This window comes from Otolemur garnettii, unplaced genomic scaffold (assembly GCF_000181295.1).
Source record: "Otolemur garnettii isolate 467f Iridium unplaced genomic scaffold, OtoGar3 scaffold00030, whole genome shotgun sequence".
Classification (NCBI taxonomy): domain Eukaryota; kingdom Metazoa; phylum Chordata; class Mammalia; order Primates; family Galagidae; genus Otolemur; species Otolemur garnettii.
In genome coordinates this window covers 10,868,011-10,892,336 of record NW_003852425.1, presented here as the reverse complement: position 1 = coordinate 10,892,336, position 24,326 = coordinate 10,868,011, and the positions used below count along the sequence as shown (strand labels likewise).

General features: G+C 38.2%; 1 protein-coding gene across 1 annotated transcript in view; it reads right to left on the bottom strand.

Annotated features, from left to right (window-relative positions):
• Positions 1-24,326, bottom strand: part of FBXL17 (F-box and leucine rich repeat protein 17) — a 486,505-nt gene that overhangs the window by 323,972 nt on the left and 138,207 nt on the right. The window contains exon 6 of the mRNA XM_012804603.2: positions 13,058-13,165. Coding sequence (XP_012660057.1) covers positions 13,058-13,165 — 108 coding nt within the window. The remainder of the gene's footprint in view (positions 1-13,057; positions 13,166-24,326) is intronic.

Sequence of the window (24,326 nt, the reverse complement as noted above, 5' to 3'; positions counted from 1 at the left end):
CCCCAGGACACAGTGAGCTGATACAGGGACAGGACCCCCTCCCCAGGACACAGTGAGCTGATACATGGACGGGACCCTCCCAGGGGGCTGATACAGGTGGAGCTAAGGAGATCTGTCCAGGGTGGAACCACAGAGGAGACAGAGAGAGAAGGAGGGAAGTGTGGCAGCTGTTTCCGCCCTTTCGCCCTCCTGTGTTCCCTTACAGATGCCGGCCAAGTGAAGCACCTACGGGACATAGATGCAGAAGTGCAGGCTGAGAGAGAAGAATGGTTCTGGGGGAAACAGATGCGGACAGGCAGGAAGCTGAAGGAAAGGGGAAGGAAGGGGAGCGGCTTTCCAATAATGAAAAGCAGCAGAGTCTATCTAATGGGAGTTCTTACAACTCAGAAGGGGGGCGACCGCCAGAGTCCCCCTGTACCTTACCTGAGAAACACAGCATGCTGACCCAGTCTGGTTGCTTCTTCGAGCCAGATGAAAGCTATAAAAAACTATCGTGAGCTGCTCTCTCAGGCAAAGGAGCACTGTTTCATTCTTAAAGATTCAAGATTGATATTCAATTGCATGTTGAAAAGTACCTCTGATAAAACACAATAACTAAGCATTTTCCTCTAGTGAATAACAGAGAAAGCTCCACTGGGAAGCTTTTTCTTGGGGGAAAAAATGTCGATGGCCAATCATCCCGCTGGGATACAATCAATTGAACAGAAGTCTGTGGGGGGTGGGGGGGCAGTTACAGCTCTGCTCCTGAAGGTTCTGTAAATACACTGTCATCAACAGCTTTTGTGTAAATGCCTCTAATACCTCTGGGCTGGAGAGCAAACACGGAGGTGCCAGGCTGCCTTTAGTCAATGGACTCCATTGGACTCTATTATTGAGGGAGAGTGACTACAGAGGAGGGAGCTCAGACCCAAACTTTAATACGAAAATAACTGCAGAAAATGATGACTATTAATACAGGTGCCAAAATTCTGATTCCAAGCTAAAATTTCAGAGTACTCTATTATCTGATGGATAACTTCTAATAGAGAATTGTCATGGGAATAAATTTTCTATTTGCAAATAATGTGACTGCAATAAAGACACAATTTATCTTCCTTTTGGGGTACAGGAACCCCTTTAGAATCTTGGAGTATATTCTAGATACACGACATTAAACAAAATTGTAAAGAAAAATCTGATTCTTTGGATCCCCTGTGGTTAACATTTGGCAGGATGTGGTGTGTACATATGTGAGTGTGTACTATGTACACACCAGCATTTCCCCGTGACTAACACGGCCTGCTCAGGTGCAGTGAAAATAGTGCTTACATAAGATAGTAGAATTCATAGCAAATATTAATAAAACAAAGTATTTTATAAATGTACAAAACTATTGCATGAATTCAATGTTTTCAATTAAGTATCCTTTTAAAATTAGTTGGATTCTATTTAACTCTGTAATTCTCAATTAATATTTACTTTAATAAATGATATCTGCTTTTGTTTCAACTTACTCTCATTAAGTTCCAAATCTGGTTTCTCTAATTTGGGCAGTGTGCTCTGTTGATTTAGAAATGGGACTCTATACCTGCCTAATACCCCTCTTTCTATATCACCCGCAAGACTGAGCAGAGTCAAACTCATCCTCAAATAAAATTTCTGTCACAAAATAGTATGAATGAATTTAAAAGCATTAAAAAAGAATGAAAACAACATCTCATAATATCTTTCTTGGGTGAAGACTGACCTCATGTGTTAGAGACCAGAGAAAAAAGAGTTGAAATCATTTTTTACATGAGTATTTGCAGCAAAACCCACAATTTATAATAAATGTGTGATAAAAAAACTCAGAAGTGAATATAAGTAAAGTAAAACAATATTTAAAATATAAAGCCATGATTCAAGAAAAACCCTTTCAAAAACAATTACCACTTCTCTTCATTTTGTATTTATAGATTTATATTAAAGCCTGAAGCAATCGTTTTATCAAAGGATAGGTGTCACGAAGGAACACATTGGTTTGCTTTACTTGTTAGGACTTTCACAAACAGAGTGATGTGAAAGATGAATTCATTTATTTCACCAGTGTCACACTGACACATCTTGCTATTGCAGCTGCTAAAATGAAAATGTAGCACAAACAAATATCCATGACAGCTAGAGTGTGAGGACAGAGTTATAAAATATAAAAAGAGTATCCTTGCTGAGCAGGTATAACCTACTTAACAGAGTAGACAAATAAACGAGGTAAATCACTGTAACTTCTATAGACATTACACTAACTTTGAAGAATAGAAATCAAAATCACTAATCTGGACAGAGACAGCGAGGCAGGAGAGGGCATGTGTGCAGCAGTCCCCCACCCATGGGGGACACAAGCCAGACCCCAGAAGACGCCTAGAAACACGTGTGCAATACTGCACAGAAACCATGGGATTTCTTTATATAGTAACAGGAGGGTAGCATGTTCACCACAGTACACCAGACAAAGGGATGATTCATATCCTACATGGGACAGAATGGGGCAGCAAGAGATTTCATCATGCTACTGAGAATAGCATGCAATTTAAAACTTGTGAAGTGCTTATTTCTGGACTTTTCCATTTAATACTTTCATTGACTACAGATAAGCGAAACCTTGCAAAGGGAAACCGCAGATAAATGAGAGAATACTGTATTCTCATAATTCAGTGTAATGCTATAGTAGAAACTTTTTCAAAATGATTTTAAAATACTAGTTGTTCAGTGTGTTAAATTATTAAACAGCCCTTAGTGGGTCAGCAAAGGAAAAAATAAAAATAAAGAGCAAAAAAATATAATTATTATTTAATTTTAATATTCAGCACTGGAACACGGGTAGAATGAAAGGGCCATAAAGTTTTAACATAAGCTTTATTTTCATAAAAATCATTTTACATTATTATTTTAATGAAAGAATGTAAGTGGATCAGGACTAAAAAGTTATGAGCAACTTTGGCAGATTATGATGAATATCTTTCTAACTAATTTGTTTACTATTTTCAGCTATTTCTTTAGTTATGTGCTACACATTCTTCCTTACGTAATGTCAGCAGTAGGGAGCTGCTGTTAATATCCTTATTTCATAGATGGTGAAATCAAGGCAGACAGATTAGGTAATTTGCCCAAAGTCATACAATCAGCACTCATACTAAGTAAGGTTTGCTGACCTTGGCAAATTTCTAAGAAAAAAAAATAATCAGGTAATGGATTACACCACACCTAAAATAATCATCACTTAGATTCTCAACAATCAATTTTGGCTCAACTCTTAGCTGCTAAAAGGCTAAAAAGAACCTAAAACATAAGTCATCCAACAAAACCCTTCAATAATACTGTACTCTCTGGGTGACATCACAAGGGAATATTTCAGAGCTGAATGAATTTAAGAACGTTATTTCCCACGTCTCAGAATATCATTCTAGCACCTATAATTAAAAACAAATGAAGTGATAATACAGGATGAAATCACCCTTTAAATAGTAAAGCAGTATGTTCTTCCTTTATAATGAGGTATTATAAACTAATCAGTTGTTTGGTAATTCAAAAGGCAAAAAAAGTTCATCTTTCATTTCTAGTCTTTGAATAAACAAAAGAAGAAAGATGAAAATTGAGTTAGCTGCATGAATGAACATTCTTTCAGTTACTTCTGTTAAATTGACTGAAAAAAAAATCAATTTTGTCTTCCTTTAAAGACATTTCATATTTTCAGCCCTAAGAACTTTTAAAATATGGGCTTTTTAAAAAAGTTCTTTAAATGTGATTATGGCCCAAGAAAATATCCCAAGTTTTGTTCAGCTGCTTTCTACCTTACCTTGCTAAGGAACTGTGCTTTTAAAAACAACATCAACCACAAAGTTGGCTCCGCACCTGTAGCTCAGCAGCTAGGGTGCCAACCTAGCACCGGAGCTGGCGGGTTCGAACCCAGCCCGGACTGTCAAACAACACTGACAACTACAACCAAAAAATAGCCAGGCATTGTGATGAGCGCCTGTAGTCCCAACTACTTGGGAGGCTGAGGCAAGAGAATCACTTAAGCTCAAGAGTTAGAGGTTGCTTGAGCTGTGACACCACGGCCCTCTACCACGAGTAACATAGTGAAACACTGTCTCAAAAAAAACAAAACAAAACACAAAGTCAAATTCATACCCAACATATTCCAAGAATTCAGTTAATGCTTATAAACTGAATAGCTGAAGCAACAACAATATCTGATGTACCACAAGATTAATGTTACTAACTAATAAATACAACTTTAAAATATATTCCCAGTCTAAAAAGGAAATATATACCTACCATTAACTTGAGACAAATATAAAATTTGTATATAGCACATAATAATCAACTTTTTGGCAAATATTTTCCACCACCTTTGTTGAATAGTTATTTATAATATGTCTTCTTGATTACTGACTTAAATCATTTGAGCTGATGTGATATGAATCAATTTAGAATGGATCTGTGACATTAAATGAATGAACTTAAGCCATTCCTGGGCTTTCCACCCCAACCGCATATAAAAATAACATGTCTTTTTTGACATTTTAGATTCTACAGCCCATTCAACTGATTTTAAAATTAATATCCTATGTTAATATATATCATTATCATGATCCTGAGACTCTTCCATGTCATTATATATTCTTAAAAAATGTAATATTGAATAGTACAAATTTATCATGCTAGATTAACACTAACATTTTTAACTTTCTGATGCTTTAAAAGACTTTTATTATCATGGAAATTTTAAAATATAAACAAAAGTACTGAGAATACCATAATATATCTTAGCATCTTACAACTGAGTTCAATTATTAATATTTTGTCATTTTTTTGTTTTCTTTACTAGACTATCTAATTTTTTCTTTTTCTTTTTTTGGTCCCCTTTGTAATATTTTGAGCCAAATCCCTAATATTGTCTCAACTCACCACTAAATACTCAAGTATGTATCTCTCCTAATAAATTCTTTAAAATACAACAAGCCTGCCACCATCATCCATGACAAAATTAACAATAATCCCTTAATATCATCCAACAACCACCTACTTCATACTCAAGTTTTCTCAATAATCTCAAAGACATATACATATTTTTAGTCAGGATCCAAAGAAAAACCTCCACATTACATTTAGTTGTATCTCTTAAGTCTTTTCTATAATTATGTCTCCATTTTCTTCCTACAATGTTTTTTCCTTGGAGACACTGGGTCACTTGCCTGAGACAAATCTGGATTTAGCTGATTGTCTTTTTATAGTGTCTTTTAACCATGGTGCTCTAATCTCACTATTTTCTAGATATGGGGAAACACTGAAGCCAATATATACAGAGGCAAGTTAGAGTCAGGCTCCACTTTCAGGCGAGACTGTAAGCGACACCGTGTACTTTCTACTCATCTCCAGGAGTGTTAGGGGCTGGTTGTCTGAGTTTTCCTGACGCTGACTGATCAGTGAGTCAAATGGTATCAGCTTCTTCCCTCCATTATAAAATTTCTAGGAGGGAGTATCAGTCCACATCTCATAGTTTTTGCTTCACTGATAATCACGCCTGGGTCTATCATTCCACAAGACCTGCAAAATTGTAATTTTTATCATTCCTCTTGCATTCATTAGGTAGAGTTGTATATAAGAGAACCTGTCCTTGTAAAGCGATTACTTTTTATGTAGTTCATACAAGAAATAAAAGGATAAACACTGCTTCACACTTTGTTCACTCGTTTTTCCTGTACTGAGCTGCTGCCTTAGCAAGTTCCAGAAACGACCATTGAACTGATTGTCTTAAGAAATGGTTTTACTAAGGAAAAACTGGCACATCCAAGATTGTACCAACACAAAGTGCACAATTTGATGTTCTGACACATGTATGTATCGCGAAATGCTCATCCTCGTCACCAACATCAGCACCTAGATCAGCCCCAGGGGCCTCCCGCTCCTCTGTGCTCCCTCCCCTCCCCTGCTGTTTTGCCTTTTTGTAACTATGCAATTATTTGCACCCCTACAATCTTATGTATAGAAATAAACTCCTTTTTTTCTGGCTCTTCATACTATTTGAGATTAATCCATGCTGTAGTACATATCAATAATTCATCCCTTTCACATGCAGTGTGGCATCCCTTTGTATTAAATATACGAGAATGTCTATCCATACACCTGTTGACAGACTCTTGGGTTGTTTCCAATTTTGAGTTATTTATTATAAATGAAGCTGCTAGGAGGATCCATGCCTTTGAGTGGGCGTGGACTTTCATTTATCTTGAGCAAACATCTAATTGTGACTAGCAGGTGCACATTCACGGTTCTAAGTTACGGAAGTGTACGCCAGGCTGGGTGGACCTCTACCTTCCCACAAGAAATGTCTGTGGGTTCCAGCTTCTCCACATCCTGGCCACCACATCATACGGCAAGTCTTGTTAATTTTAGCCTACCTAATTGCTGTGTGGCGGTATTTTGCTGAGGTTTTCATCTACATGTCCCCAATCCCTAATGCTACTGAACGTCTTTTCATCTGGTGGCTTCTTTGCCACCCATTTATCTTCTCTAATAAAGTGTCTGTTCAGACCTTTTCCTCATTCTTCATTGGGTTTTTATTTTCTCATTTAGTTTTAGAAGTTCTTTATATATTCTGGACACAAGTACTTTATCAGATATGTGTTTTGCAAATATTTTGCCCAGTCGAGGGTTCATCTCCTTCCCAGCACAGCACTCCCCCTCTTACCCACAGTGTTGCTTCCTCGGTCTCCCTGTCCCTGGTACAGGGCAACAAGGCATTGAGAGAAAGAAAAAGAAAGACCACATTCACATAACTTTTATTATAGTGTATCATGATTTATTATTGGTCACTGCTGCTAATCTCTTATTATGTCTGATTTATAAATTAAACCTTATCATAGGTATGTATGTAGAGTGGGTTTGGTCCTATCTGTGGTTTCAACACCCACAGGGGGTTGTGGAATGTATGACACACAGATAAGCTGTATAGGTCAAAGAGAAGATTTCAACTTTCATGAAGTCTGATTTATTAATCTTTTGGTAATTTATTAATTGGTTTATCAGTATGAACTATGGTTTCAGTATCCTAAGAAATCTTTGCCTAACCCAAGGTCACAGAAGTTTTCTCCCACGTGTCCATCTAGAACTTTTTATTAACATATTGAGATGAAATTCACTTTCCAAAAAGTCACTCTTATAAAATGTGTACAGTTCACTGGTTTTTAATATATTGACTGACTTAAGCAACCATCACCAGTATCTAATTTCAGAATATTTTCATCACACCAAAAAGAAACCCAATATCTAGGTGCCTATTCTAAGTATGTCATACAAATGGACTGAAACAAAAAGTGGCTTTTTGCGACTAGCTTCTTTAACTTAGCCTAGGGTTTCCAAGGTTCATCCACATTGTAGTATGTATCAAAACTTCATTCTTTTTGTGGCTGGAAATATTCCACTACATTCATCAGATGACAGGCATTCAGGTTACTCCCACCTTTTGAGAGTTAATGAATGTTGCTGATACATGCATTCATGTACAAGTTACTGTGTGAAACTTGCTTTTAATTATTTTGGCTCTATAATCAGGATTGAAATTGTTTGGTCACATGGCAGTTCTATGTCTAACTTTGAGAAACTGCCGGAGTGCTTTCTGCAGCAGCTGTATCATTTTGCAGCCCACCATCAATGTACAAGGGTTCCAGATTTTCCACATCCTTGCCAACACTTGCTCTGGGCCCTCTCTTGACTGCAGCCGTCCTCGCAGGTGTGAAGTTGTACCCCACTGTGGTTTTCATCTGTGTTTCCCAGTCATTTGTAGGACCAATACATAGTGGAGAGCACTTTTTCATTTGCTGGTCAGCCAGGTATATCTTCTTTGGAGAAGTTATCTAGTCAAGTCTTTTATACATTTTAAAAATTAGATGGTATTTTTGTGGCTGAGATACAAGTTCTTTATATATTTTAGACATGTACCAGACGTGTGCTTTGCAAATGTTTTCTCCTGTTCTATAGACCATTTCTTCACTTTCTTGTTAGTATCCTTTCATGTATCAGTGTTTTTAAATGTGAAGAATTCCAACTTAACTATTTTTTCTTACATCGTCCATGATTTTGTTGTCTTATCGAAGAATCCATTGCCAAATCCAAGGTCATGAAGATCTGCCCCTGTGTTTTACTCTAAGAGTTTTACAGTTTTACCTCTTACATTTAGCTCCTTAATCCATTTTTGAGATAATTTTTGTATAAGATGTGAGGTAGGGGTCTAATTTCACTATTTTGCATGTGGATATCCAGCTCTCCCAGCACTGTCTGCTAATGAGACTCTTCGTTTCCTACTGAATGGTGTTAGCACCCTTAAAGATTAAAGGAACATAGGTGTATAAATTTACTTCTGGACTTTCAAATCTCTCTTACTGATCTATGTGTCTATCCCTACATCAGTACAAAACAGTTTTGATTCCTGTATCTCTGTAGCATATTTTGAAATTAGGAAGCGTGAATTCTCCTACATTGTAGCTCTTTTTTAAGATTAATATTGTTTTTGAGGTCCCCTATAATTCAGTAAGAATTTTGAATTAGCTATTCCATTTGGGATGGAAAAAAAACTGAGATTCTATAGGAATTTCATTGACTCTATAAAGTGCTTTAGTAGTATTGCCAATTTAACAATATTAAATCTTCTAAACCATGAACAGTATATATCTTCTCATGTATAGATCTTCTTTAATTTCTTTCAGCAATGCTTTGTGGGTTTCAGTATAGAAGTTGTGATATCCTTGATTAAATTCACTCAGAAATATTGTATCCCTTCTGTTCTGTCAGCTTGACTCAGATAGTCTGCTATGTTTTGCTTGAGTTGCCCCCCCACCCTCCTGATGCTGCAATCTGAAAACATCTGGGCTCCTCTCGTCTGCTTCCCACATCTTTGGGATCATCGTTCTTGACTGCCTGATATCCAGCACCTTGAAACCATGGCTTCCTATTTTTTTCTGATTTTTGGGTTGTCTCAGAGAAGAGAATAAATCTGGCCCCTGTTATTCCACCTAAGTTGTAAGAAGACATCTAGTTTTGTTTTGTTTACATCATTATAGGCCATCCTATTTTATGTATTTTTATAAATTTATGTAAAAAAAACAACAAAAGCAATGGCATCAATAATCAATCACCCATACTTCCTCTACTGCTGGAAGGAAAACAATCTTCTATATTATTGACTCCCATAGGGAAATCAAGACATTATTTTATCAGGCACCCTACAGCCAGAAAGTGCTCTGTCAGGCCAGTGGTATACACACTGGGATGTCCAATCCATCATTTTTATGTATTTGATTTGTTCTAATCCATTTTTAGCAATTTTCCTTTTTTTATTTTTATTTTTTTGAGATAACAGTCTCATTCTGATAAAGTGGTGTCATCATAGCTCACAGCAACCTCAAATTCCTGGGCTCAAGTGATCCTCCTGCCTCAACCTCCTGAGTGGCTGGGACTATGGGCACACACTATTGTACCCTAGTCTAGTTCTTGCTGAGGCTAATCTTGAACTCCTGACCTCAAGTAATCCTCCTGCCTCAGCCTCCCAGAGTGCTAGGATTACGAGCCAAGCCTCCACGGCCCAAGGATCCCAACATAAGCCTTTTTTATCCCTTTAGTGGTAAACAGATTTAGGCACCACAGTCTAGACACTACATACAGGTAGCCCCCGAGTTACAAACCTCCAACTTACATACAACTCGTACTTACAAACAAGAGCTATTATAGGAAGTCCCCAAGTTACAAACACCTGACTGACGTATAACTTGCACTTATGAACAGAGGGTGTTATAGGTAAAAGGTAAATGTACCTGTTCCAACTTAACATACAAACCCATCTTGTTCGTAACCCCTGGAATGCCTGTATTTGCATTTGCTGAACTTGCTTCTGAAAGTAGGAGAGAGAGCAAGATAGAGCCATCACACAGAGGTACTGTGCAGTGAGGGGCACACACCTGTACTGGAGGAGGCACGATGGATGCTGCCTCATCTAAGTCTCTACCACGCTTACCTGTTGAATGAAAACCTCACAAGTTCTTATCTTTGATCCTAGATATGGATCTCTAAGCTTCCGAACACAGTCAAGCCATGTGTACTCAGTCTTGGCTATTTCTAGACTCTCATTTACATAGTCTTTGCAACTTAGAAAGCAGGCCCCCTACTCAACATCATCTGCTATTAGCAGAATCTATCCAAGTAATAAGAGTGCACCATCAATAAATGTAAACACCAGGCCAGTCAAGACTGAGAACATTAAATACAGTGAAATTAAATCCAAGGGACCACGGTAAAAGGATATCAGAGCTCTTCTCTCTCTTCCCAATCCTCTTGTCTTCCCTTTGGTTTAACAATCTGCGATGTCACAAATCCCTAATTTCCTATCTAACCTACTAACCACTCGGCATTTCTTAATTTTAGTGAGAATCCCTCACAATTCCTTCCACGTCAGTGATTCCTATATTCATGTATTTTTCAGGGTGCAAAAACTCTAGATCTAGAGACAGATCATCTAATCCAAGCACATGATTTCAGAGATAGAAAATTAAGGCATGGAGATTTTATGTCACTTACTTCTATTAGAAACCTTACAAAGAAAAAAAATTAAAAGAAGAAAAAAGAAACCTTGCAAAGGCAGAGATTTAGTGAAGTCATGTGTTAGCTTTTCTAAGTCATGTAAAAGCAAACATATTTAGTCTGATAGCCCTCAACACTGTGTATCTCACAACTCTCTAATCATTTAATTAAAAATTGTGTACTACGATGATAGTCAGGAAAACGTAACTTTTTATGGATACTTATGTATCTGCCAACATTTTATGCATGTCTATGTAATTGTTGCAAAAAAACTCTATCAGAATGGAAATATTTTATACCAAAAAGGAATAATTTCATTAAACTTTGATTTCTACCCTTGGCATTCAAGATAAAACAATTAAAATAGCTTTGCAAAACATGTGCATGTTTGAAATGTCCTCTTATCTTTACTTGAATCCAGAAAACTAAGCAATATTAGTTGCTTAGTTGCACAAACTAGTCTTCTCACCAAAGGAAAGACTTTGTGGAAAAATAAGAATGTTTCTCGGAACTTTGTGGACTAGCTCCGAGTCCAGTCCTACTGCTGACCGGCCAAACCTCTGCTTACAATCTTCAGAACCTTCTCAGCAAATTGAGCTTTCAGCAGACATTTGCTATAGCTGCCATTTTGTCTCAGAGAGTAATTCTGATCTTTAAAGTACCAGTGTACCATAATTTTGGCCATCTCGAAATGCTCAGGGAAGCACTTACTGATCTAATAAGTCTTGTTTTGTCCTTAATGAGTACAATTTCAAGATATCATAAAAATCCCACATATGGTCATGACAACACTTGTGCACAATCTGTTCATCCAAAGGCATTTTTACTCTGCACCATAAACAGCACGAGATGTGCCTGGAAAAACATTCATCTACCGAGATGTTCAGGCCAAGGTTACAGGAAATGAATAAAAAATCATGGTTACATATGATATTCATTACACAGAAATGTTCTGATAGAGCAATAATTGAGAATAACAGGCCTATTCTCATCTCTAGCTTTAGGCTCTGATCCTCAAAATACAATTAAAACTGATCAGTCATGTAAGACACAATACAACCACAGGCTCTCTTTCAGTTACACCAGAAGACTGATTGTATTTTTTAATCAAAATTTGCACTAATTCTCCAGCAATTTAGACACTGCAGCATCAATTTCAAAATTAACAGCTAACATTTACTTAGCACTTGCTGTGGTCCCAACCCTGAGTCAAGCACGTTACACATACTACCTTATTTGATACCCAGAAAAATAATCTGCCCTGAGCCAAGGATAAAACCCCAGATGACAGTGGAGCCCAGGGTCCTATCTACTGTGCGACCCTACCGTAGTCCTATGTAATACAAAAGCATTTGCTCTTTTCCTAGGGAGCAAAGAAAGACATTATTTTTTTCTAAACTGTAAATGCAAAAAGCCCTGAAGAGGTGAAGTCCAAAGAGATCTGGGCTCTTAGCTGGTTTGTTTCAACATTGTGCTAACAACATGGACATTTTCTAACAGTTGTGAGATGAAGGAAGGTTGAAGGAAAAGGTTACTCAGCTAGTAAGTGGAAAAGGCAAGACTAACACTCATTCCATAGGAAAGAGTTAAAATCTATGCAGTAGGCTCGGCGCCCATAGCACAGTGGTTATGGCATCAGCCACATACACTGAGGCTGGAGGGTTGGAACCCAGCCAAGGCCAGGTAAGCAACAATGACAAATGCAACAGAAAACAGCTGGGCATTGTGGCGAGCAGCTGTGGCCCCAGCTACCTGGGAGGCTAAAACAAGAGAATCACTTAAGCCCAAGAGTTTGACGTTGCTGTGAGCTGTGACGCCCCAGTACTCTACCGAGGGCAACATAATGAAACTTTGTCTAAAAAAAAAAGAAAAAAAGAACAACAAAATCTATGCAATAATTAATAAATTGTAGGTAATACATAGGTACATTTTATAGTAACCATTTTTCTATGACATAAATGTAAGAATTAGCTTCTAATCTTTTAGAGCTCTGGAAAGCATTAAAGATAACACATTAGTAAGAGATTAAAGGCTTGCATTTTGACCACTGCTAAAATATGAAATGTCATCTATTTGGTATATAAGTGAGCTCTGTGAGCTACAAGGAAAGTTTCTGACATGGATTCAACTCTAGTTGAAGACCTAGTGATATGTGAGGATAAAATTCAATCAAAAAATCTACTAAGCAAAAGACAGTAAGCTAACATCTAAATAATTCTTGTCACATGTATCAGTTTCTTTAATGCGTGTATTTCACAGTCATTAGCAATGAAGAGGCAAAAAAGTAAGATTCTTGTTTAAATAAGTATCTCATTTCATAAAGGATGTTTGGTATTTTCCCTGGACTGACTTTATCAAACTTCTCTAACGGTTTGACTATTTCTTATTCAAGTGCGTTTAGCAAGACCACAGTCTATCACCTGAATGATACTCAGGAATGCAGAGGAGGTGTAACTGTAGTACCCACCTTGGTGAGGTGAATGACTCCTTTGGAAGTGACCGAACAACCCATGAAGCCAACATACTGCAGCTCAGGACAGTGCTCAGCAAATGCTTTCACCGACTGGTCTGTCACCTAGGGAAAGCCACCAAGAAAATTATGCAAGGCAGTGTTCCAGTGAACTCAGGCTTGACTCCCACCTCCTTTGCACCATTCCCAATCCCCTTTCCATTAGATCCATTAGATCGCTTTAATCAGCATGAAAGCAGGCTGCAATGTCACCTATATTTTTAAAACATAATTCCTTGACCCCACATCCACTTCTGTCCTCACACCATGTTTTAATACTTCTTCACAGAAAATGCCTCAAAGAGATGTTGGTACTGGCTATCTCCATTTCTTCACCTCCCCTCCTCTCTCCCTCTTTCTTCCTTCTCCTCATCCTCTCTCTGTTATGTATTTATGTATATACTTCATTGGCATTAATTCACATACCATAAAATTTGCCCTTCCAAAGGTTACAGTTAAGTATATTCACAAGGTTATTCACCATCACCAATACCTAATTTCAGAACACATCCACCACCCCAAAAAGAAACTCCACGCCGGTCAGCAGTCACCCTCCTAGTCCCCTTCCTCCAAGCCCAGCACTTTCTGTTCCTGTGATTTACCTATTCTGGACACTCTACAGTACCCTATCCTCTGTGACCTCTGATGGCTGATGTCCTTCACTCAGCATGTTTTCAAGGGTAACCTATGTTGTAACACATATCAGCACTGCACTCCTTCTTATTGCTGAGTAATATCCAGTGCGTAAATACACCACAGACTGTGATCGGTTAATATGTATCCCCCTAAAATTCACATTTTGAAGTGCTGAGCCCCAATTCCCTCACAATGTGACCTTATTTAGAAACAGAATGGTTTGAGTTCTTTGTAGATTCTGGATGTTTTCCCTGTAATAGATGTGCAGTTTGGAAATATTTTCTCCCTCTCTGTAAGTTATCAATTCACTCTATTGATTATTATTTCCCTTGCTATGTAGAACTTTTTAATTTAACCAACTCAATTTATTTCTTTTTGGTGTTGCTGAATTTGCCCCTGGTGTCTTAGTTATAAATTCTTTTGCCTAGGCTGATGTCTACAGAGCTTTTCCTAGATTTTCTTCTAATTTTTGTATATGGAAAGAGATTAGGGTCCTCTTTCACTCTTCTGCACGTGGCTAGTCAGCATTCCCAGCCCCATTTGAACAGGGCTCCTTTGCCTCAGTGTATATTGTTATCTGCTTTGTCAAAGATCATTTGGTTATAGGTAGATAGGTTTTTTACCTCAGTTCTCTATTTTGTTCCACTGGTCTATGTGTCTATTTTTGTACCAGTACCATGCTCTTTTCATCATTTATTACAGCCTTATAAAATAATTTGAAGTCTGGAGTGTATCCAGATTTGCTTAAGATCATTTTGGCTATTTAGGCCTTTTGGCGGTGGGGGTGGTGGTGTCCGAGTGAAGCGTGGAATTTTCTTTATCTGTGAAATATGATATGATGTTGGTATATTGATGGGGATTGTGTTAAATCTGTAAATCATTTTGGGCAGTATGGACATTTTAACAATGTTGATTCCATTAATCCATAAGCATGAGATGTTTTCCCATTTGCCTGTGTCATCTGCAATTCCTTTCATCAACGTTTTGTTCTCCATATACAGATCTTTCACCTTCTTCCTTAAATACATTCCTAAGTATTTTATTTCCTTTGTAGCTATCATGAACGGTATTAAGTCTTCTCTCAGCTTGCCTATTATATAGAAATGCTGCTGGTTTGTGTACATTGATTTCATCCAAGGATCTGTATTATTTTTTTTTTTTTTTTGAGACAGAGTCTTACTATGTCACCCTTGGTACACTGCCACAGTGTCACAGCTCATAGCAACCTCAAACTCTTGGGCTAAAGCAATTCTCCTGTCTCAGCCTCCCAAGTAGCTGGGACTACAGGTGCCTGCCATAACATCCGGCTACTTTTTGGTTGCAGTTGTCATTGTTATTTAGCAGGCCCGGGCCAGGCTCTAACCCACCAGGTTTGGTGTATGTGGCTGGTACCCTACTCACTGAGCTACTGGTGCTGAGCCAAGGATCTGTATTTTTAACAAGCCCCCCCCTCCCAGTGTCTCTTAGATATGCAAGGGGTTAAGGTTCCAGTGTAATTTCTAACCAGGTCTGCTTTAAATGAATGGGAGAATAAAATTCCTTTCTGTCATCCTTATCACCAACAGCTTCTACTTGTAAAATTTTCTTCTTGCGCTAAGATTTTCTTCCTGGTTTCACAAAGCTGCAGCTTATAAAAGAAAGTCCAAATATCTTCTATCATACACTTAAATTCAGATTCCCTTTCCTCATGGTCAAGAGGAAATCAACAGGTAAAACATCTCTGTTAGTTTTTAAATAGTGACTTACATCTCTTCTACATTAGCTTTAATACGAGTGACTTTTTTTGTATCTTCCTTGTCAATGCTGAACAGACATTGGAAAGCAGAGGTATGTGAGTAGCATTAATTTTAAAATAATCATAAGAACATTTTCCTAAAATAATGAAACCAACAATATCCATGGTACATCTGATAAAAGATTAATTCTGCACTCAAAAGTAAAGTATGTTTAAGCATATTAAGACAAAGGGTGCCATTCATAAATTAAAAATGGTCTTTCCTGACACTCAGCTTTCTGAAGGCGTTATGCTAACAAAGAATATGTAAGGCATTAAAACTGGCAAAGGTTCAATGAAACTGAGTTGCTATTAAAAACAAAAACGGGGAGCTGAGGTTAAGTAGATGGTCATTTGGTTAAACACCCTGCTCAGTCTCAATCTAACATCAAGTCTTTCCTACATGGGTCTTCAGAGAGGACAGTGGAACTCAGATAAGGATCAAGGACCAAAGAAAACTTAGACCAAGAGGCTTGAGCTTTCAGAAAAATGTTTTAAAAATTCACTTGGTGGGTCTTTCTCATTCAGCCCAAGCAGTCAGAGTCAGACAGCCCAGAGGGGTCTCCAACACCAAGAGGGCCTAGAAAGCAAGAGCAGAGTGAGATGCTGGGGTCTGACACACTCTAAGGAGTCTTGGGTATGCTTCTGAGACCCATAAAAGAGCACTGAACACTTGTGTAGCATTCAGCTCCACTTCCAAAGTTAGAGGGGGCAGGGAGGGGTCTGGGCGGAAGGTCTGCCAGAAATAGACCGCAGACTGCAGATCACAGGGCCCCACCTCCAGGGGGTGTCAGCCCCTCTGGGACTCTGGAGTCTGACTACCCAGCTTCAAATCCCAGCTGCACCATGTACTATCTCTGTGCTTCCTAACAAGCCATTTCACCTTTGTTCCTTCCATAATATGGAGAAAATAACAGTACCTACCTCACAGGGCAAAGTGAGGGTAAAAATTTTAAAAAGTATGAGGCATATTACAAACACTCAGTAGATTTCAGCTATTATTGTCCTATTCATCCTAGGTTCCTCTTTCTTCTATTCTCTGATTCTTAACCAGGAGACTGAGGGGTCCACATGTGGAAGAGAACATTCACAAACAATATAGGTAAAGCATGCTAGTTTACTCTCCTGATCGTTGCGAGTGATCCCAATCATATCTTGGGGCTCTAGGTTAGGAGCCAGACAGTGGAGGAGGCATGAAGGAGACATAGGTAAAAGTTTCTATCTGGGTCATTACGGTAGAAAGAATCCCATTTTGCCAAGATTTTTAACCTGTTTGCACACTAGAATCACTGGAAGAGTTATCTGACTTAATTTTCTGATGGAGATCTGCACCAATTTTATTTTAAAAGGTCACTAGGGGATTTCAATGTGCAGGCCGGGGTATGAAAAGTTCTAAGGCCTTCTGTGTCAAGTGTGAGTCTCAGAACAGCAGCAGCAGCAGCAGCACCCTGAAGCTTGTTAAAAACACAAAATCTCAGGCTCTGACACAAACCAACTGAATTCTCATCTGCATTTTAAAAAGATCCTCGGGTGATTCTTACACACCTTAAAGCTTGAAAATTACTGCTCAAGAGATGAAGGACTTTGTCATCTTTTGGGATGAGGTGAAACAAAAACCAAGCTGCTCTGCCATAATCCCAGTGTGATGGTGAATTTTTTAACAGCTTTACTGAAGTACCATTCACATACCATAAAACTTACCCATTTTAAAAGTATTGTCCACTGAGTTCTAGTACATTTCTCAGTTATGTGACTATCACCACACTCCACTTTTTGAATACTTTCCCTCCACCACCCCCAAATTCTCCTTATTCTTTATGTTCATATGTAGTCCTTTCGCCCAGGCCCAGGCCCAGGCCCAGGCCACCACTGGTCTACATTCTGTCTCTTTTGCCTTTTCTAGAAATTTCACATAAGCAGATGATATCGTAATGACCCTTTTGCCTCTCACTTCTTTCACTAGATAATATTTCTGAGGTCCACCCGTGCTGCCACATGTGCCAGGAGTTCACTTTATCACTAAGTAGAAGTCCACTGTACAGATACATGACAGCTTGTCTATCTGTTCTCCAGGTGATAAATATTTAAAGTGTTTCCAGTTCGGCAAAGAACGCAGCTGGAATCATTCACATAGAAGTTTTGTACAGATAAATACACATATTTTCATTCTTCTTTAGTACAAATATCCAAGAGTGGAATGGCTGAGTTATGTTTAATTTTATCCATTTTAAAAAATGGCTTGTCTCATTAAGTTGCAAGAGTTCTTTATGTATTCTGAATATAAGTCCTTTATCAGATATTCGTTTCTTCCCCTCTGTGTCTGGTCTTTTCCTTTTTAAAACAGTGTTCTTAGTTCTACTTTTTAGGTCTATGGTGTTCTTGGAGTTATATATGGTGTGAAGTAAGGGGAAAGGTTACATATGTATATACAATTTTCCCAGCACCATTGGTTGAAAAGACCATACCCAATACAGGAATTGTAAAGCTCCAGCCTAGACTGTATTAACTTGAAGAACCACACTCACAGACGGTGGGGAAGCCAGGCAGTAGGTGACAATTAGTATGCAGACAGAAATGCAACTTCAGATTTGGAAAGAAGCATCAGAAAATTAGGGACGAATCAGATCAGCTTACAGAGCACATTTTGATCTTTACTCAAGGCTGTGATACAGCTGAAGAGAAAGACAACACTCAGACGCAGTATGAGTTCCCGCCGCAAGAATGGAGAGAGTGGGCATCCTACAAGCCAATCTACACCTTCACATCTGCCCGAAAGGAAGGAGGTGTGTTTACGGTTACACCAGGACAGTGCTGGCGATAAGGATTATGTGTTGGACCACAGTTGAGGGAACCATTAGAAGCTTGAATAAAAATCCCAGCAGAGCATCAGAATTGTAAAGGGAGCATCTCTGGCAGTTAAACCTGAGGCAAATGAAAACCAAAAACACAGCATGTAAAAGAGAAGAGGAGGAAGATTCCGGTTCTCCTAAGTTCTTGAAGGCTGTGCTCAATCAGAAATCTTGTGAGGGCGGTTTCAGGTGAGATCAAATGTGAAGACAAAAGAGAAGCACCTGCGGGAGGCAGAACTAACAGGTTTAGAGAATCTAGCACATGGGAAACCGTAATATCCACTGTGGTAGAAATGGCCAAGTATGATGAAGCAGCTCTCGGCTAGAAGAAAGACAAAGGGGAGGCAGGTGTTACTCACTACCAGCTCTGGGTGGAGAGTTACTGTTCAGAAATTTGATCTTTGGAGTGTGGATTATTTCACTTCTAAATCAGTCTTTATATGTAGATCACACTCGGTTGAAGTAGCCCAAAAGAGCTGAAGAGGGGAAGACAATAAAACAGCTGAAGTTACTAAGGCCCCAACGTGTGCCCACCACAGCCTCTGTAGTCATCACCTGGGCCTCATCGTCGTCTTCAGACATTCCACTAAAATAAGCCTATCAGACACTGACTTCCCCCAATCAAACCACTAGCAGGTGGCAAGAAGAGATTTTAAACTCTGGTCTTTTAGGTTTTGAAACCATGTTCTTCATGTTATACCAATTAAAGATGTGATTCCTTTCATGGTGCTAATCTCACTCAAATGTAAAAGCAAATTCTAGGCCTTCTCTTCACTCCCAAAGAAGAAGAGTACCAATCAAGGCACAATGGGTCTACTTTGTAAGGAATTTTCTAAAAGAAATGCTATCTTCTGGTTACTGTTTTCATCTCCTGCAGATAGAAGGAGTATAGTCTGATGCTGTGATAGTCCTGAAAAAGTATATTCTCAGAACACCCCAAGGCAGGGATGCACAGTAGAGGGTCAGAGTATTCTAATTCAGAGGTATTGAAGGAGCTGAATTAAAGGTAGTAAATTATAAAACCACAGAAGTAGTTATTGGAATCCAAAGAATCACTATCTAGAAAGGATTAAAATTAACAAAGAAAAAACAAGTAAGGATGGGAGAAGCTTTTATATAAATTTCAGGATTTTAAATAAACAGATGTGATTTATTCTTATTTTAAAACTTGGAAGTTTTCTTGGACCAGAGGAAGAGTAATAACCTATCTTCAGAGTAGATCAATTCAGTGAGAGGGTTTTATACTCTATGCTGATAGATTAGCTTTTAAGAATAATTGCTGGCACTTTTTAAGAGAAAACTCTTAAAATTTGTAGTGTTAATTCTAGAAAGGCATAACAGTCTTTGGACATTGTAATACCATTGGCATTATACAGCTATTCTGTGTGTAACAAATAATGTAACAGTATTTCTTGACTTTGATCAGAAACTAAAAAAAAAAAAAAAAAGGTTTCCCTAGACTTCACCCCTACTTACTCAGGGCCCAGAAGTAGGTACTTTTAATAGTTCTCTCATGGAATCAACCCAAAGACTCCTATGACTAAATCTAACAAGGACTAACGGAACACTCCAAAATACTAGTACTGTAGACAGCGTGGAGTAAACATCGGGGTTGTCTCTTTGTCATCTCCACTACCCCTGTCATAGTCCAAGATGTGTCATTTTTCACCTGGATATCTTCAATAGCCTACATAATTCATTTCTTTCTGCCACTTTTGACCCATCATTCTATATTCCACCTAGCATGCCAGGGCAATCTTTCAAAAAGCTCAAATCAGATCGTATCGGTCTGTTACTCAAAATCCTCCAACGATACCCATCACTCTGAGCTCAGTTTTTAAGCTCTGAGCTTAAAACCTGAGCTCTCTATAAGCAAGCAGTCCCTGCATGATCTGATTCCTTCCTCTCTTCCAGCTCACTTCATCCCACTTCCTGTCTCTCCCTGCTCACTACGTGATGAGCTCTCCATGGCCTCACACACGTGGGGAGCTCAAATATTAAAAACGAGCGAAAGAAGCATGGCTTTGATGCATGCCAATGCCTTGTCAATTCAATATTGATACAGCTATAATTTAATTAAAAAATTAAAATATTTTTAACACCAAGAATAATAGAACTACTAATCTTACTGGTTTTAAGTGGCACCAATAAGTAGTGGCTAAGAATTAGAAATGGCTTCACGAAGCCAAGGCCATAATTTTCAAAGAGAGCAACAGCAGAACTTTGATTCTTCACTGACATGTTTGAAGTGAACTGAAAAACTCAATTAGGAGAGTTAGGAGGGTGACGGTCTAATCTCTCTCAAAACCTCAGGACAAATTTAAGGGCTTCTTTCCACCCCCAAGGAAAAAGAGCAACAGGGTTTAACAGCAGAGTGAGGCTACTTCCCAGGGCATTTGCGGGAGGAGTGCCAGCCTTCCATTAATGTTTTCATCTCCTGCAGCCCAAGTGGTCAGTGAGGCTGGAGGGAACTCTCATAGGGTGAATGTAAAATAAAGCCAGCGTAAAGCAATCTGCTTCCACTGGGCTCTGCACTACACCCATCCTGAACAGCTACCCTGGTCTAGTGGGTCAGCATTATCTTTAAAATAAAGAAGGTACATCCATAGTGTGTCTAAAGATGGGCTTGTTTCATTCAAGGATATTCGGTCTTTTCGATCCATTAATTCAACGTCTATCTGAGTCCCTGCCACACGCACACCACTTCATGATAAGCACTGATGCCATCTGAAGACAAGGCGCATTCCCCACTCCCAGCCCAGAGGCTGCACAGGTCTAGCTCCCACAACTTAGTGAGGTCCCTGGGAATATTTCAGTCTGTGCACTGCATGCCAGCTCAGTTCAGTCTCCTAAGCCCCTCTGACTAGATCTAAAATCAAGTTTGAAAACAAGATTATCCAAGACTTAAATTAGCAGAATGGCTGTGACTTGATATTGAGAGAATCTATTTTACTGGTAATATATAAAAGAAATGTATGGGGTTAAGAGTCTATAAAGCCCTCTTGAGTTCCAATACACTGCATGACTGATGGAGCCATTCGTTTAAGGGCTTTGCAGAAAGGATAATAAAGGGAAAATTGTATTTCAAAGTCCAGCAGGTATACACAGGACCAGGCAAGGGAATGGATATGGAATGACCTCAGGGAAGCTGTCCAGGAGGCTACAGCTGCAGCAGGGTCCCGTGACCCTCCGAGGACAGCAGCATATCAAACCCAAGGCATCCTGATGAGGCCTGGCTACATGCCAGTGTCAATAAAGTGACAATCTACAAAGAATATGTGAAGCACTGTGATGAGAGACAAGCCAAACGGAAGAAATTTAAATATCTAATAAATATAAATTATCCTCATAAGAGCCTTAAAAATGGAACATGATAAAATTTTTCTATTATTTATTTTTTTTTGAGACAGAGTGTCAGTATGTCGCCCTCGGTAGAGTGCCGTGGCATCATAGCTTACAGCAACCACAAACTCTTGGTCTTAAGCAATTCTCTTGCCTCAGCCTCCCGAGTAGCTGGGACTACAGGAGCCCGCTACCATGCCAGGCTATTTTGTTTTTGTTGTTGTTGTCACTGTTGTGTTAGCAGGCCTAGGCCAGGTTCAAACCCGCCAGCCCCAGTGTATGTGGCCAGCGCCCTAACCACTGATCTCTGGGTACTGAGCCTCTAATAACTCTTTTTGATGTACTGTATCTTAGACTGCAGTATGCACACGTACTGATACGCTAGGAAGCCTTCTCATTTGAAATAGTAACCCAAAACATTTAAGAAATTGGCACTTGATGTATATTTACTTTATAAATCATTTCATTAAGACTTTCATCATTGTGTTCTTTGTTAAATAAAAACCTTGTATCTAGTAAATTTTAAAAGAAGTCTAAAAGCAGATTATTTTAAAAAAGAATAGTTTCTTTTAAAACATAGACAATACTTACTAAGTCTATGTTATATACCAAGCACTATGCTGTATCTAGTGAATGAGACAGATAAGCTGCCCCTATGGATACTGTCCAGCAAGAAGAGAACAAGTTCAACATCTGTTTCAAGTGAGGTCATGATAGTGATACAGTCATTTACAGTACCAAGCAAATTGTTACTTTCTATATATACTATACTTGTGTAGTTTACATAGAAAGAATCTTAAAACATGACTAAAATCATGCTCAATTATTACCAAAAAGTATTTTTCTCAAACATATTAAGCGTTAATTAATTACATGACTGCTATCATTTCAATAGCATGCTGTAATAAATATTGCTTTTATAGATCATGAGAAAACAAGGGTTAAGAACTCATATTTACTAATACAACTTTGACATTAAATTAGCACCACATAATTATTTCATCAAGAAAATAAGCACAAATCAGTGGAATTTAATTTTTTTGCTTTTTATTATGAAAATGTTTAAAAATATGCAAGCATAATAGACAAAACAGTAAAATAATCTCCATTTGCCAATCTCCCAGCTTCAATCATTAACCCATGGCAAATGATTTTTTAGGGAATCCCCCATCTACTCCCAAAACATATTTATCTCTAAATATTTTAATATAGCTCTAAAATATAAGGCTCTTTTAAAACCACAGCCATAATACATTATCAAATCTAAAAGAATTCAGAAAAACGTTCAGTGAGACTTATTATGAAAATGAACTCTGCATACTTTTTATGGACATAATAATCCAATATAGTGACTTTTAAGTCTCATTAAAAATTTACTACAATTTTACAAAAAGTGACCCTTTGTCAACAAGGGCATTGGTTTTCATAACTAGTTGTTTTCTAAAAATCTAAAATCCCATTAGTGTCCAATGAGAATCTGAAAATTTGATTGTTTATTTGACCTACCCTGGTTTTTGCTCATTATAATCATGCTTACTAAGCCTGGGTTTGAAAAAGTCAGATTGGCTGATAAAAACAGATTTGTAAGTTATGTATTAAAATATTGTGAAAGGAAAAAATATGAGTCTACAACTAACAGCATAGATATCCGTCCCTATTTATAAGATTTATGGTAAGTTAGATATGACTTAACCACTTACCTTCAATTTGCTGACTAAGTTTCTTTGACTAATATTGCTTTAGTTTATTGAAATTCAATATATGGATAATGTAAATGAACCAGAAGAATTGGCCTATTCTGCTCATTCTTTAATTCATGAAATGCTTAATTTAAAAAGTAATCTAGGCTCGGTGCCTGTGGCTCAAATAGCTAAGGTGCCAGCCACATACACCTGAGGTGGTGGGTTCGAATCCAGCCCTGGCCCACCAAACAACAATGTCGGCTGCAACCAAAAAATAGCCAGGCGTTGTGGCGGGCGCCTGTGGTCCGGCTACTTGGGAGGCTGAGGCAGGAGACTCGCTTGAGCCCAGGAGTTGGGAGGTTGCTGTGAGCTGTTATGCCACAGCACTCTACCCAGGGGGACAGCTTGAGGTTCTGTCTCAAAAACAAACAAACCAAAAAGTAATCTAATAATGTAACAAGTGCAGGTACTTTGTGGGCTCACACATATATTTGTATATACACCAAGTAAGAGAAATAAGCGCAATTTCCATTTTACAAACTAAGACATGGAGGTAAACAACCTGCTCACGGTTATACATCATCCCAATAGTAATTTATAAACACACAATTAATTCTTTGGTTATATAATATGAAAAGTTTTAATTCTCTGCAAATAAAGGATCCCTCTTCCATTTTGTCAGACTCTATCTCATTTCTAAATAAAATCTTTAAATTAAGGGATGTGGTTAGTTTGAGGAATCATTTCAAAGACTAAATAAGAGAAATTCACAGAAGTGTAACTAAAGGCTAAATTAAATGCACCATACAGATCACTTACTAAAATTTGATTGTTTGGATATATCGTGTTCTATAAGAAAATAGAAAAAAATAGAAAGAGTATATACAACTTGACTTTTGAATCATCTAATTTTGAATGAAGTTTCCATAAAGGATGAAATAAAC